The sequence below is a fragment of the Phoxinus phoxinus genome (assembly GCF_949152265.1).
Source record: "Phoxinus phoxinus genome assembly, chromosome: 18".
NCBI classification, from domain to species: domain Eukaryota; kingdom Metazoa; phylum Chordata; class Actinopteri; order Cypriniformes; family Leuciscidae; genus Phoxinus; species Phoxinus phoxinus.
Window position 1 is genome coordinate 17,370,448 of NC_136893.1, and position 16,008 is coordinate 17,386,455.

Below are 16,008 nucleotides of genomic sequence, written 5' to 3' on the forward strand. Positions count from 1 at the left end.
CATTGTTTACTCACTCTGATGTAGTTTCCAACTCATGTGTGGGATATATGTGAGCTTTGGAGGGCAAGGTTATAGATTTTGGTTTGTCAAATCTATCATATGACTTGATCAGAAGTAAGTAGACTACTTTTAATGGTAAGTTTATTGTGTAGCATATCCCCCCTCCCCTCCTTCTTTTTGAGCTTGATAGTCCTGTTAACTGCTCTTGTGATATTTGTAATTATGACAAACTCATTAATTCACATCATGCATTTTAATAACTTAAGCACTACAACACGGATGATAGTACTCTTACCAGACTCAAAAAATATACAATAAACATCACATAGGGGCCTACATACAACAAGCAGCTGAGGGTTAGATTGTATTTTCTGTGAGAATAAATGGTTTGCAGTCCATTAATGTGACCTACAGTACAGCAAACAAATAAATACAGAGAAAAAGGTGCTATGGAAAATAAAACATAAGAAGAATTAGTGGCAACTATCAGTGATATCAAACACTGGTTAAATAACAAAGCATTGTGGAAGTTCTTGATGCTCAACATCTCTTCAATGTAAATGTGTGAATTGATCCTGAATGTTATTTTATAAACTGAACATGAGTTTGTTTAACGAAGCGAGCTTTCACCAGCCATTTCTTTTCTGTCTTCTTATCAACATGATAAACACATCAAGACATCTTTGCTTGGCTTCCTCTCACATGATTTGTGGATTTGAAAAACCTGATTGGCACTTTTTCTGTAAAAGTTGTCCCCAGAAACACTCCTTTTAAAACACATCTATATACATACATCATTTCCAGCCTGTCTAACAGATTAAACGAGTCTTAGTCCGTCTGTGTAAAAGGTGGTTTAATCAGACACCGTGGGCTCTAAGCAAAAGAGTAGATGGCCACAGGAGACGTGGGCTCAGAGCTGTCAAGGTACGGGCTCCTGTCGATGTTCCTCTTACTAACACCAGTGTACTCTCCGATGAAGGAGCCGTCCTCATTAAACTCGATCTCTTCCCCCTCACCATACTCCATGAGGCTGTCGTCACTGTTCGTTCTCCTGTCAATGTGCTCGATCACACCTTGACTGCGTCCCTGTCGACTTTCCTCCTCACTAAAGGGGAAGAGATTCATTTGAGAGTTTTAAAAGTAAGGAGATGTCCATCCAAACATGTTTGAAACAAAGGTTGAAGAGATGCTTACCGTCTGCTATAGGGCATGGTGGACACTCGTGTTATCCTGCAGTGGATATAGAAGACAAAAAGTCACAATTCATATAATGGAAACAAAGCCAAACACAAATACTATTGTTAAACACTACTGTTCTAAACTTTGGGATCAGGTAAGATTTTTTCATGTTTTTGAAAGAAGTCTCTGATGCTCAACAATGCTGCATTTATTTGATCAAAAATACAGTAAAAACAGTTATACACACACACACACACACACACACACACACACACACACACACACACACACACACACACACACACAAATATATATAACAATTAAAATATTTGAATTTGAATATTTTTTTAATTTATCATTTATTTGAAATGTCAAAAGAACAGCATTTATTTAAAACATAAATCTAACACTATAAATGTTTTTTATTGATACTTTTGATCAAATTAAAGCATCCTTGCTGAATAAAGGTATCAATTAAAGGGCACCTATTATGGAATTTTGAAATTTACCTTTCATGTAGTGTGTAACATAGATCTAAGTGAACAAAAACATCCTGCAAAGTTTGAAATATGAAAGTGCACCATATATAAAGTTATTGTCTTTCAAAAGTGAGAGTCGACTCGGAGTCATTTTTATGAATCGTTAGAAGACCGAAGCTTTTTCTCTGACTAGATGACGTCAACTTGTCAAGTTATTTGAATACGATACGCCCACTTATTGCGCTCCAAGGCCAGGGAAAACATCATGGCGACGAGATGCTGTGTTCTGAAGTCCGGCTCAAAAGCAAACTTTTTTCATCTGCCCAAGGAGGAGCATTTGAAGACTAAGTGGATACAATTCACTATACCACAGAAGTATAGTCCGAGCCTTGTGCTTTGTTCGCGTCATTTTGAAGACGATTGCTTTTTAAATGCAATCAAACTTGGATTCGCGAGCCGGCTGATATTGAAGGAAGGTTCAGTTCCAAGTGTATTTGCATCAGCTTCCTCCTCCGTATCACAACCTGTAAGTGTTATTAATAATTTTTGCTTTTATATTTTATGTAGCATGCTTAATAATTATTTTGTTTATTGTGTAAGCACCGTTTAGCTTCTAGGTCTTCAATGACAATTGTATTGAGATATGTGAAGTGTTTGTCGTTGTTTTCGGAGTTGTCTAAAGAATAGAGTAATACCTCGTAGTAACGTAACTGCATTTTTTTTTTGTAAAAACGTTATGTTTATGCATCGGGCTAACGCAAACAAAGACTGATTGTGCTTTTACAATATGAACTCTGGGCTATGCTCGCTAACATAACATTAAATTCTTTATCTTATTTTTCGTTTTTTACTACAAACTATAAAGCAGTGGACTATAATCATTATTATAATACAATTTAATTGATAAAAGCATCATTGCACTCCGTGTTAAAAATAAGTATTATCTCTGTAAACACTGCTGGGTCATCTGACCAATCAACGCAAATTAGCGTCGCGCAAAGGAGGGGTTTGAAAAACGAGTCGTTGAACGAATCATTTGGGAGTCGGTGAGCAAATCAGGTAAAAATAAATGCATATTATACGAAAACAAAAGTGTTTTTTGTCATTGCATGCATGTAAAACTGTTGTTGGGGACTCCCACAACAACATTAGGAACATTTTAAATGTCATAATAGGTGCCCTTTAACAAAATTTCGAATGGTAGTGTGAATTTTTTTTAAAATAAATTGCTTAATAGTTTTAGAATATGTTTATAATCACATATTATCACATGTTTAGAATATGTTCACAGTCTAAAATATGTGTCAAATAAGACAATTTTTAAAAGGGTTCACACAACACTTGTCCTGTATAACATGTATCATACCTCTCAAGAGACCTTCAGTGGTCCAACCGCAAAAGACATAAAAAAAACAAACAAAGGAGGAATGAAGAAAGTGAGAAATGTATTGATGAATTGTAAACAATTATTGTTGTATACAGTACATATTCCAAATCAACCTTTGCTAATGTGATTATGTTATGATGTAAATTATAGGACTTATAAATTTTTCACCCTTTAGTGTATCTAACATGCCGTTTTCATGTCAGTGCATCACTAAAAAAATAAACTGTGCCGCCTGTAATAAATAAACTTAAGAAAACTTTGAACACTTTTAAAATCAAAATTTACATAGAGCTTCTCCTCAAACACAGTCACCTGTAATCAAACGTTCCATTCTCTCGATCATCCATCGGCTCCAGTGCAAAGTCCTTCATGTCCCGCACTTACAAACAAACAAACAAACAATAGAATATGTTTTTCCACATATATAATGCGTAATTATAAATATATGAAACTTGTCTCATGTCATTTTTATTGCACCTGGGTACTTTCCTCCTCGGCTTCTCTTGATGAAGAAGACTATGAGCATGATGAGAACGAGAAGAGCAACCGCACACATTAAGCCAATGAACCAACCCTGCGTCACAATGTCCACTTGCTCCCGGGTATATTCTGTTCATGCACACAGGCAATCATGCAGACATGTTAGGAATCTTTGCATGTTTACAGAACAATGATCTTATGAACGTAGATGAAAAGTTACCCTCAGTAGTAAATTTGGGTGATTCCTCTGTGAACGCCTCCCCGACTCCAACTTCAGTTTGTGCTGCCAGTGAGAACTTGTATCGAGTGTATCGGTCCAAACGGTGCAGAGAGAAGTAGGTGATGTTAGGAGGAATGTATTCCACTTGGATTCTGTCCCCCAGAGTGATGTTCACTACAGAAAAAATATCATCAGTCTTATAGGGCTAAATAAAGGATGTTTTGTCACTTTATAGTGATAAACAAACATCAAATTAATTACAAAAAAAAGGAAATTTTAAGGAATGCTGGAATTTTGGGGATAGACATTAGGGAACAAAGGGTTTGAGTGCAAAATATGGGACACAATTATTATGTAATATGTTTTTGATCATTCAAATCAATTAATAATTAAAGTTTGTTACTAAATTGAAATTAATATTAATTCAACAGATTATGTCAAAATTATGACATGGCATGATAAAAGTTTATATAATTTACATATATTGTATGTACAGTTTAAAAGTTTGACGCCAGTAAGATTTTTTTAAATAAATTAATATTTTAATTTTCAGCAAGGGTGCATTTAATTGGTCGAAAGTGCTACAAATGATTTCCATTTCAAATAAATCGTATTTTTCCTGAAAAAAAAATTAAGTAGCTCAACTTCAAAATTGCTAATAATAATAAGAAATGTTTCTTGAGGAGCAGATCAGCATATTAAAATGATTTCTGACGAATCGTTACACACTGAAGACTGGACTAATGATGCTAAATATTCAGCTTTACAACACAAGAATGCAGCCTTTGTGAGCATTAGAGGCTTTCCTTAAAAAAACATTTTTAAAAATTGCACCCACCCCAAACTTGGGTGTCATGAAAAAATAAGATTTGTGTCTCTAATACTTAAAAAAATGTCATGAGACACCAAAGTGATGTAAGTGCACTTACACGTCTGATATTTGAGAATGTACCCAGTCAGAATGCCATTGGGTTCTGCAGGTTCCTCCCAGTCCAGGTAAATGGTGTCATAGTGCCGGTGCATGATCCTGAACGACCTGGGAATGGTGGGCACTAGAGTGGAAGCGAGACGCATGTATAAAGTCATGCCTGTATGTGTTTGATTTGCCATAATGTTAACTGTGTGAAGAGTTTAATACCTCCTTCAGGTGTCTGAAACTCAATGGTGTGGCTGGGCGGACCCTCAAAGCGGTTATTGGCCACTACAATATAAATCCTGTAGTTACTATACGGGACAAGACCAGATAGGGTCCCAGACAGACGCGGTCCATTAGCTTTAAAACTCTTGGTCTTAATCCTCCTGCTCACAGTGTGCCAGGACAGTCGACTGCTCTCTCTCCAGTAATAAACCTGAGAAACCAAACACAGCTCCATCAGCGGCTCATATCATTTACTGTATGGACCTGTGCAACGAAGAAGCCATACTTTGTACTCCTTTATTTCACCCATGATGTCGGCTCGTGCCACTGGTTCCCAATGGACTGTCAGCTCCGTGCTTTCGATGTCTGACACCCTCAGATCAGATGGAGCGGCGACAGGACCTGTTAGAGAAACCCAATATGAGTGAAACACTAACCACAAGCTCTTTTTTATGCATGATAAATTGAGCCGTTACTTAAATACATGTGAACTTACGGTCCTCCCCAGAGTAACCAAGCACAATAGGGGATTCTGGGCCATAGCCGAAGAAGTTGATGGCCTGAACTTTAATTTCATAGGGTGTGAAGGTGTCAGTGTCATAGATGATGCAGCTACACCACCAGTATGTTGTGTAGTTCTTCCACTCCTCCCTCGAATCCCTCCGTCTCCACCAAACCATGTATCCCAGTTTCGGCCCATTCCATTCTCTGTACTCCAGTGGCTTCAGACACAACAAAAACATCACAGTTAATATAAATCACGTGCATGTGATTACATCACAGTTAACAACTTTGATTCAAATGATGGACATCCATCAATCATCAGTGCGTCACCTCCCAGCTGATTTCCATGTTATTTCTGAACACTCCACTTCCTAATCCTTGGATGTGTCTTGGGATGGCATCAGGCACTAATGACACAAAACTAGTGCTGTCAAATCGATTAATCGCGATTAATATATTACTGGTAATCACATCTAATATATATATATATATATATATATATATCTGTGTGTGTATATATACTGTACACACACACACACACACACACACACAGATGTGTATATAGCATATACTGTATGATTATAATGAAATATTCTGTATATATAGGCTACTATACTACACACAGAATATTTAAAGACAAACTTTTATGTTAGATGCGATTAATTGAGTAAAAAAAGGGATAAAAAGTGTTTATTTCTAATATTTTTTATTATTTTATAAAGAAATAAATGGTGTACAATTACTTGTTTAGGCAATATGAGAATATTCCTGCTTTTTTGACAGGACTTTAATCCCTTGCCATGGCAACACTGTTCGTGATATCCAACATCCATTCGCAATGTAGCATCTTCAATGTCTTGGCATCATGTTAAAAAATGTTTGGTGTGAATCAAATTAAAAAAACGGAGTGCTACAGAGCCCCTCAAATACAACCATATAAAAGGGTGTGCCCTTTCGGGGCTCGGGCACTAATTACATAATATTTCACAATATTATAATTTTTTACTGTATTTTTGAGTATTTTTAAATGCAGCATTGGTGAGCATAAGAGACTTCTTTCAAAAACATAAAAAAATCTAACACCCACAAAATGTTAAAAACAATAATATAATATAATATAATATAATATAATATAATATAATATAATATAATATAATATAATATAATATAATGGAAAAAGTAGGACCTACCAGCTCCTCCAGTCTGGTAGTATGCAGATGGCCAGCTGGGTTTACTGGGTCCAATGCCATTTACAGCAATGACCCGGAATCGGTACTCTACGAATGGAGTTAGCTGTAAAACGACAGAGTTCAGGTTGCCTGGGTAACTAGTCAGGTTCTTCCAGCCGCTCGGCAGCAGCCAATAGTCGGCAAGGAGATCTTCAGTATATTGAACCTGGTACTCTGAAAGAGAATTCATTTAAAATCATGTCATTGTGAGGCTAGATTGTTTTTAATTTTTGCTTGAGTCTGTTTGAGTGGATGTACCTTTAATAGGATTGTGGTTGCTCAGTCCTGGAATCCAGGTGAGTCTAACGCTCCTCTCTGATGGGTCTGATATCTCTAAATCACTGGGCGGGTCTGGCCGGTCTAAAAGCAAAAGTATACATGAATGAAACGCTCATGATTACACTGGTGGCATGTATAGAGAGAGTATGTGTGCTGGTACCTGTCACAGTGAGTTTGGCCGAGGCAGTGACCTCCTCCAGTTCACTTTTAATCCTGCAGGTGTAGATGCCTTCATCTCTTCTGTACACATCAGCAATGCTCAGAGAATCCTCATCCTTTGTCATCCTGCAGAACACAAAGCAGTCAGGAACAGTAAACCAATAGAATAAGTAATAACACTTCCCACATGCTTGTGGTCAGATTCAATTGTGTTTACCTTCTTCCTAAGATCAAGAACTTCTTGTCCTTAAGCCAAGTAACGGTAACATCCAGAGTCGGGTCTAATTTAATCTTACAATCAAAGCGAGCCAGACTCCCTCTTGTGACCATAGTATTGTGTGGGGCGCGAACAATTTTAATGGGCTCTATAAAATTCAAATAAATGTAATCTTTTAACATGCAGATCATCTTGACACACACACAATATATAAAATATATAAAAGTAAAATGCAGAATCAAACATCTATAAATCATCTGCTTATTGTATTTAAAAAAAACTGTAAATGGACATCAGTGCATTTAAAATATAAGTATTTTTATCAGAAATTTCAATGCAGCATCTGTTCCAGTTCCAGAGACTGACCTTTGACCTCTAGCTGGACCTCCTTCTCGTCTCGTCCAATGACATTGCTTGCAACACACACATATGTCCCCTGATCTTGTAGCTTTGTGTCGCTGATTTCCAATGTACCATTTGGAAGAATCCTGTGACGATTTCCCTCTAAGGTGCCTAGTCCTCCTTTTGCCCTACAGTGTATACACACTTTAATTTTTGATGTGCACTTAAATTTTGAAATCATTTATAAAGTCCACACTCCGCATTTTGTTCATTCACATCATCACAATAGACATATGTTTTGTATTCATCCTTGCATTTATGACAATTCAAAGGTAAAAACAGAAATACTGAAGATAAATGATAGTAAGACCATTTATTTACCACCGCAGGTCAGGTTTAGGAGATCCAAAATACGGGCAGTCTAAATGAGTATTATTGCCCTCTGTTGTTTTAACCAGTTCATCTCTGAGACCAAGCAGACGAGGCTTCATATCTGCAGACAACAGTGCACAGTTGCAAGCTAAAAGCTAATGGTGCATGTAAATGAAGTGTTTTTCAATCAAGCCTCTTCTAGCTCTTACCCATTATGGCCAAGAAAGCGTTTGCCATGATATAGCCATACTGGTTTGAAGCATTGCACTGGAACACCGCAGCGCTGTCTGGAACCACGGCGCTGAACATCAACGTGTCTTCTGAAACCTGCCTGCCTGGACTCTTAGGAGCATCTGAAGACAAGACAGAAAGAGTGAGCATTAAAATGCTTTGCAGTGCACCTGCTTGCTTAATGAAGCTGCTGTTTTTCTCACCACCGATTGGCTCTCCGTTGACCAGCCACTGTATCTGGGGTCGAGGAATACCATCAGCTCTACACACTATACTACCGCTGTCATCACGAGACAGGACCAGACTCTCGGGCTTCTCCACCCAGAACGGAACCGCTGCAAAAGAGTTGAGAATAGATGTTTATCTTGATTTTGTCGTTCTTAAAAGAATACTGAAAATAAAATGCAGTCATTATTTATGCATCTTCATTTTTCAAACCTGTATGCTGTTTGTGGAACATTAAATGTTTGTTATGGTATAGATTTGTGTGATAAATACACTAGTTGTTATTGACTAAAAATAATCCATTCTGCTGAAATTCTCAAATTATACTCCCGTTTGGGTTTTTTTCCCCCTGAAGAAATGAATAACTTTATTTATTAAGGATTCACTAAACTGATCAAAAGTGCTAATAATATTATTTAAAAAATTTAATGTTGCAGTTGTTGCTGATTTCTATTTCAAATAAATGCTGTTCTTTTGAACTTTCTATTCCTTGATGAATCCTGATAAAAACGTATCATGGTTTCCTCAAAAATATTAAGCAGCACAACTGTTTTCAACATTGATAACAATGTTTCTTAAGCATCAAACAAGCCTTCCTAAAGGATTCTGAACAGTTATTTAAAATTATATTTTAAATAATTTCTGAAGGATTCAGAATAGTTATTTTAAATGTAATAATATTTCACTTTATTACCGTTTATGATCAAATAAATGCAGCCTTGCAATAAGAGACTTCTTTCAAAAACATTAACAACATATCTTACCGACTCCAAACGTTTAAGTGGTACTGTAAATATAGCATTATGTGAAAAATTATTTAAGTTTGATGATGTTTTAAATGTCCAATAAGATGTGATGCATGTTTTTTTTTGGTCTGTACCTTACACGTTAATAACAAATCTCTTCACAAAATTTTTAAATATATAGCACAAGTTGTTTGGACTATTATTGTGGCGTTTTAATAATGTATTTTTATTCAATGACAGATGTGGTAGTCACTATGAACTGTCAATGTGTGAACATTCTTCAAATTTGTGTTCCATAGAAAAAAAATGGCAGCATATGGATTTGAAACATCATAAAACAGATTAGATAATGACAGAATTTACATTTTTGGGTGAGTGACAGACATGAACATTATAAATAAAGTAATGAAGTATTCTACATTTGACCCAGACAGTGATGACGTGGTACAGGCTGCCCATCCTGTTTGAAGCGGTGCAGATGTATTCTCCTCCATCATCCATGGAGATCTTCTTTATTCGAAGCGTCTTATTGAAATTCTCCAACTTCTTTCCTGTCATAGACATCTCCTCCCAATCTTTAGTCCATTTGATGGAGGGAGTCGGACTACAACATTAAGAGAGAATCAGAAATGCACACATTTCAAGAGGCAATCCAAAAAATCAACTGCATTCAATTGCTCTCAGAAAACGGAGATATCATCAAAATACTTTAAAAACTCACACTCCAGCAGCAAAACACTCCAAAATAAGTTCTTCCCCTAGCATGCCAATTCTTGTGCTGACAGTTCCCTTGGGCTTCAGAAACTTGGGTGGCGTATGGGCTGCCATGCGAGCTACACAAACATTTGATAGAAATCTTCACCCTTTACAAATCTGGCCAGAGCATTGTTGACTAGTTAGTGGATCAGTAAAGTCCTGTTGCATGTTTGCACTAAAGAGAAGCATAAGAAAGAGTCCTAACTCACCATGTGTTAGACTGTTAGATGGTTTTAATCATGGTTCTTCCTCAACTGAACACACAGAAAAAGGCACAGGTAGAAATATTAAAACAAATTTGCTCAAAGTTGAATTCTAAAGCAGAATAAAAATAGTTCCTCCTCAGACAGACCTGTGAGCACCTGCAGGATGAGGGGCGGTTTCTGCTGGATGGTGTTCGTGAAGGGGAAGCGGGCGACACAGACATAGTTCGTGAGAGCGTCTTCTGCTACGATACTGGAGAAGTACAGATCTCCATTCTCTGCCTTTGATACTCGACGATCCTGTCGGATTGGTGTCATAGCTATGGAATAGAGATGAACTTGGATACAAAATACTGGTTGTATATTTAATGGCTGGACAGGCTTAATCCTAGTCCCAGACAAAGGGCCAATCCCAATTCTACCCCTTACCCCTTCACTTACCCCTTCCCCTCTGTTTTGCTCGTGCACGTGGAGGGGTAGGGCTGTCTCGATTCTCTTTTGGTTGGAGGGGAAGGGCTAGGGGGAAGGGCCAGATAGCCCTTCAAACGAAGATTTTTCGGGACCACACTTCAAACGAAGGGGTATGAGAAGTGTCACTGCATACACCGGCTACAGACGCAAAATGGCTGCCCAAGCAAAAAATTAGACCATAAATGTAAGAATTGTTGACTTTAATAAGTATTTTAACGACAAATAATGATTTGCTTTATGTTACATTCAATCTTGTGTTCATATTTACGGTCAGTTCCTTCAAAGAAACGTTTGTAAAAAAAATCTCTTCTCCCCCGAACAAAGCACACAAGCCATTAGTACGTTCAAGTCATCTCGTAAAGATCGTATTTATGAGCTGAACGCACATGAACGCCACACAATGTGGTATTTCACACAGTTTCACACAGTAAATAAATAAATAGGTCAAAATAGGACAAACATGGGTACTACCTCCAACGTGTTAATACAACACCACAGAAAACAAGTCCTGTGCATCTTGGAAGTTTGTGATAAACATCGGCGCATCTCCTGTGACGTAGGCGACGATGTATAATGACGTGTAACGGTGTAGTAGTGGGGTCCCATTTCTTAGGGGAATATTTTCACCCCTACGCCTTGCCACTCTGTTTCAAGGGTCAAGGGGAAGGGGAAGGCGAAGGGTTAGGGGTAGACGAAGGGGAAAGGGGTAGAATTGGGATTGGGCCTAAAATGCATGTTTGAGCTGTTTTAACTGTTACATCAATACATCAGTGCCATTGTTTTGTCTCAGATACACACCAGTAATTTTATTTTCTAAGGTACGTTTATAAAAGCTACTTAAATACGCTAATTAAACTAAGGCCAAATCCTGGCTTAATCTTAGCCATCTGTGAAACCGGGCCTATATCTTTCAAATCAAAAACATCTGAGGCAGATACTTACTGCTGTTCAGCCAGTAGGTGTCAGGATTTGGAGGGCCTACTGGGGGATTGCATGGAAGGATGAGAGGAAGTCCAACCACCACTGATACTGGCTCCAGGTACTCCTTCAACCACGTACGGGCCTCTAAAACAAGCATTCGCGTTTAAAAATCTATAGACTAATTGTTTTACATAAACAATTGCATGGTATTTAAAGGCTTACTGGAGACACGCAGATGGATGTGACTGGACAGAGCAGAGCCAAACTCATTAGTCGCTGTGCACTGATAGACTCCCTCATAGTCATTAGGGCGACCATAGAAGAAAATCTCTAATGTGCCAGAACGCCTCCTCATGCTGACCTGAGGATCGCGTGCCACATTCAGGTAAACCCCATCACGTGTCCATGTGAAGCTATGTACAGTACATGTTATCGGTCAACCACACATCCTCCAACAAAGCTGTCCAAAAAACTGCATACATTTTACATTGGAATCAATATTTTAGCATCTTTTACACAAACAAACAAATGCTAATCATTATAAGGTAAGTAATCAAGTCAGTCTAATAAATGACATGTACTTTGAAGTTTGGTACTTACACTGGAGGTGGATTCCCAGTTGCCTCACACTCCACTATAATGGGGTCAACTGGATCTACTATGTGGTCTTGAACACTCTCTTTAATGATCATTGGAGGTTGTCTGACTGTGGGGATATACATATACAAATATTATGTTTTAACAAATTAAAAGGACAATGAAGTATAATGCCTTGTATAATTTGGTCACAAGGACCAAAGTTAAAAAAAACTGAGGTAAAATTGCAGTTCCTCACCCTCGGGAGGAATTTCCATTGCTAAAATCCATGCTTGCTGTAGGATCGTAAATATGGCAGGAATCCTCCAACACGTCAGAGCTCTCATCTCTGCGGTGTACAGCATCCGCCTTGTGATGATAATACAACAGGGAAAATACGAGCATCAAAAGCATACTTACATATGCTTGTCTTGAAACATATTGTTTGAAGTTATTTCATAACTCATGCTTTTTGTTACACACATAATGTGTGTGTTGTGCAGGGGTTAATGCTAAACCCTGAAAGTGCTCGTTGCTGACTGCTGTAGTAGCATTTATAAAGAAATTAAGCAGGCAAACCAAACTTTTTCATATGCAAATGAACCACTGGTATTATTTTAAGTCTCCGCCCCCTTCCGCTTTCCGCAACTGTGATTCGTTGGCATTCACGCACCTGCATATCCTCTGCGTAATTCTACTGCGTCATAGTTCGTATTACATCAAGGGGACAACAAACAAATGTATTGTCGTATTTTTATCGTATAACTAATTTTATATTAGTATAGTAGGCTATTATATATTTTATATAGCCCTATTAGGTATAGCTAGGCTATATAAATAGCTAAAACAAAAAGACCCCAAACAAGAAAATGTTCTAGACTACTCCTTTGCATGAATAATTCAGTAGGCTACCATATGCAAAAATTACATCTGCTTGTAAAATAGCCTTGTTTACTGACTACATTCTACTTTAGGCTTCAAGTTAAGTTGTAAAGCTATGATCCAAGCTACAGGTCATTTGTAAAGGTCACCGTAATATTTATCTAGCAACATAATTATGCAAAGTATAACCTACCAACAAATTCACAAAATCTTCTTTATCTGTTTCAGCAGGTCATTTCACAATCCTAAAATACAAACAAGGTTTAACAATTAGGCTACATGCTATTACACAAATGTGCACATTTGTCAAGTTAAGTAGTAGTACATCTGGAGATTGTTACCTTTTATATAATGTTTCCTCAGATCCTCACTATGGTAAAGTTAATCTGTCATCATTGAACCATATTCCAAAATATGTAATTCCAATAAATGTTTTGTTGTTGTTGTTGTTGCGTTCAAAAAGGTCCAAAGCAATGTCAAACCAAGCAGATGTTTTCTGAAATGTACACCTCTCCAACTAACATCCCTCTTCATTGTCTTCATCCATTTGCCCACTCTACCCATGAACCATGAATGACGTCTCTCTCTCTCTCTCTCTCTCTCTCTCTCTCTCTCTCTCTCTCTCTCTCTCTCTCTCTCTCTCTCTCTCTCTCTCTCTCTCTCTCTCTCTCTCTCTCAATATTAGGCTATATTTGCAAACATATGTGCTGGTGGTTACAGTGGCAAAGGCTTTATTGTAATAGTTATATACATATAAAATATACATGTATATAAAAGTCTTTATTTTTTAACTGTTCTTATAATTGTTATCTTGTCATATTTACATGATTAAAAGCCCATAGTCCATAAATAGCCAAACTCAACTGAAAGATATTTTGCATTCTTTTTGATTATGACATCAATGTGTGGGCCTCATTGTTTGGTCCTGAAAAACTAAGCTAACTCAATGAATGAAATGTTTGTTTATGAGTGAAAATTAAAATGCGGTCACGCGACTCGTGACTGCGCCTAAAAGAGATTTAAATCTGCTTGTGATAAACTGCTTTTTTGATTCTCTTGTATGTTTTACTTTAACTATAAAGCTTCGTTAATGTGAGTTGCATGGTCAAATAGGCTACAGAAACCGAATCTGAATGAACTCGCAAAATCCCAGAAGGCAAATCTTGATTCAGAAGAGATGAAGTAGGTGGAAACAGCATCCAAGATATACATTCCCATCCCACATCAGCTCAGGCATCCAGGGACGCCTGATACGCCAGTAGGCCTACGGTCTTACTGTACACTCCACAGATGAGCTAATACGATATTGAGGGTCACGAAAGAACAAAAAAGTTCTTGAGTCAGCTCAGTAAGTGAACAGAGACTCAAGTATGATCTAATTGTGGTCATGTTGCCCCAGTGCTTCAGTATCCTGAGCGGTGCATATGACATCAGCAGCGCTGCAGTGCCAAGCACCAAACTGTACAGCACACAACCTGAGCCTGAATGAACCGCTTCCTCCATGGACGGGACAATGAAACCTCTGTCCCAATGGACGCAGTAAGCTGGCTCTATTCATACAGAATAGCTCTGAGGGTTTTTATCAGTTTTTTTTATCAGCCTTAAAGTGGCACTACAGCTTGTTTGGAAGAACAGATGCTGCTGGTTAACTTTGAGATATACTGAATCTTAAACATAATTGCATAACTGCAAAAATGAAACAGAAATGAATGAAAGAGCCTTTATTTTATTATCTGGTTTTTAAAACGAATTATTATCTTATTTACATTAGACCCTTATAGGGCTGTAAACCAAATCAGAATCCAAAATAAAAGTTTGTGTTTACATAATATATGTGTGTGTATTGTGTACAATTATTTTGTATATAAATACAGACACATGCATGTAGTGTTCACCTATATTTGAGAAATATTTGCATTTATATACTGCATATATATTTTTATATGATTTATATTATATATAAATAAAACTATTAACTAATAACACATTTTTCTTAAATATATACATGCATGTGTGTGTGTGTGTGTATTTAGATATACAAAATAATTATAAACAATACACACACATATATTATGTAAACACAAACTTTTATTTTGGATTCGATCAATCGCGATTAATCGTTTACAGCCCTAGGATATTGATATTTGATTATTAATGAGTTGTTTTAGTACATGCTAATTGTTACCACAAAGCAAATTCAAAAAAGGTAATTCATTTAACAGTTTGGCTTCTTTTTTTCTTTTTTTTATAATGCACAATTCTTGATATTTATGTTCATAACTACCAACAGTCTCTTCAATAAGACTCATAATTCAGTTTATGTCTGTCTGCATTGTTGACACTGTCTAGGATGACAAGTGAAATTCAGATGAAGCCGCTGACTCACAACTGCCAGCTCAAGAGGATGATGACATTACAGTGAAACATACATTGTTTATCTGACAGTGACATTACAACCAGTCACGGTGGAATGCAGTCCCAAATAGTAAAGCCAGATTATATACATACAAAACATTTTAATATAAATTTTTTTTAAGTATAAAAATATTCAACAAATAACTAAATAAATGTGTATTTTATTTTGGTTTGGTAAGAAATATGCTAAAATCATACATGTAAAAAAAAATATTAATGTCTATTTTAAATAATGGAATTGTCTTTTCTTACCTGAATTGATGTTTCAGTGTTCAGTACAAATAGAGGATCCTTTGCAGTCTATTTTCAATTTACAAAAGCATCATCATTGTGCTCTTTGTCCATGTTTCGTCTCCTAAGCCATGACTGTAAAAACCCTATTATGATAGAAAAGGAGTCCACTAGTTTGTTCAAAGCAGAGGCTGAAGTAAAATAACTTCTCTGAGTGAAGATTTTACACAACTGTCCAAAATAACAAACAGCGCTCTTGACTGATGTCCCAGTCACCACTGGTCACATGACTGATGACTATGTGGCTTCTTCAGGTCATTTAAACATTGAAAACATCACTAAAATCAGGATGATTAGTGACTTTAC

At 37.0% G+C, this 16,008-nt stretch overlaps 1 protein-coding gene across 5 annotated transcripts; it reads right to left on the bottom strand.

Moving 5' to 3' along the window:
- Positions 1-240: 240 nt before the first annotated feature.
- nfascb (neurofascin homolog (chicken) b) lies at positions 241-15,922 on the bottom strand. Of its 5 annotated transcripts, XM_079587644.1 has the most exons (28): positions 13,338-13,459; positions 13,190-13,241; positions 12,374-12,483; positions 12,139-12,244; positions 11,761-11,951; positions 11,560-11,682; positions 10,296-10,466; positions 9,909-10,020; positions 9,607-9,791; positions 8,420-8,551; positions 8,195-8,338; positions 7,995-8,106; positions 7,638-7,801; positions 7,272-7,419; positions 7,056-7,180; positions 6,875-6,976; positions 6,578-6,790; positions 5,718-5,794; positions 5,380-5,605; positions 5,170-5,285; positions 4,884-5,094; positions 4,675-4,797; positions 3,746-3,919; positions 3,523-3,654; positions 3,358-3,424; positions 3,025-3,036; positions 1,195-1,230; positions 247-1,105 (listed from the first exon to the last, which is right to left on the bottom strand). In XM_079587644.1, the coding sequence occupies exons 3-28, from the start codon at positions 12,477-12,479 to the stop codon at positions 874-876; spliced, it is 3,540 nt and encodes a 1,179-aa protein (XP_079443770.1). In that variant the 5' UTR covers positions 12,480-12,483; positions 13,190-13,241; positions 13,338-13,459; the 3' UTR covers positions 247-873. The 5 variants fall into 5 exon arrangements, with proteins under 5 accessions (XP_079443772.1, XP_079443771.1, XP_079443770.1 ...); XM_079587646.1 differs by lacking the exons at positions 3,025-3,036; positions 13,338-13,459 and adding an exon at positions 15,664-15,922 and having other exon boundaries at positions 241-1,105; positions 3,352-3,424; XM_079587645.1 differs by lacking the exon at positions 3,025-3,036 and having other exon boundaries at positions 241-1,105; positions 3,352-3,424; positions 13,338-13,560.
- Positions 15,923-16,008: the final 86 nt, after the last annotated feature.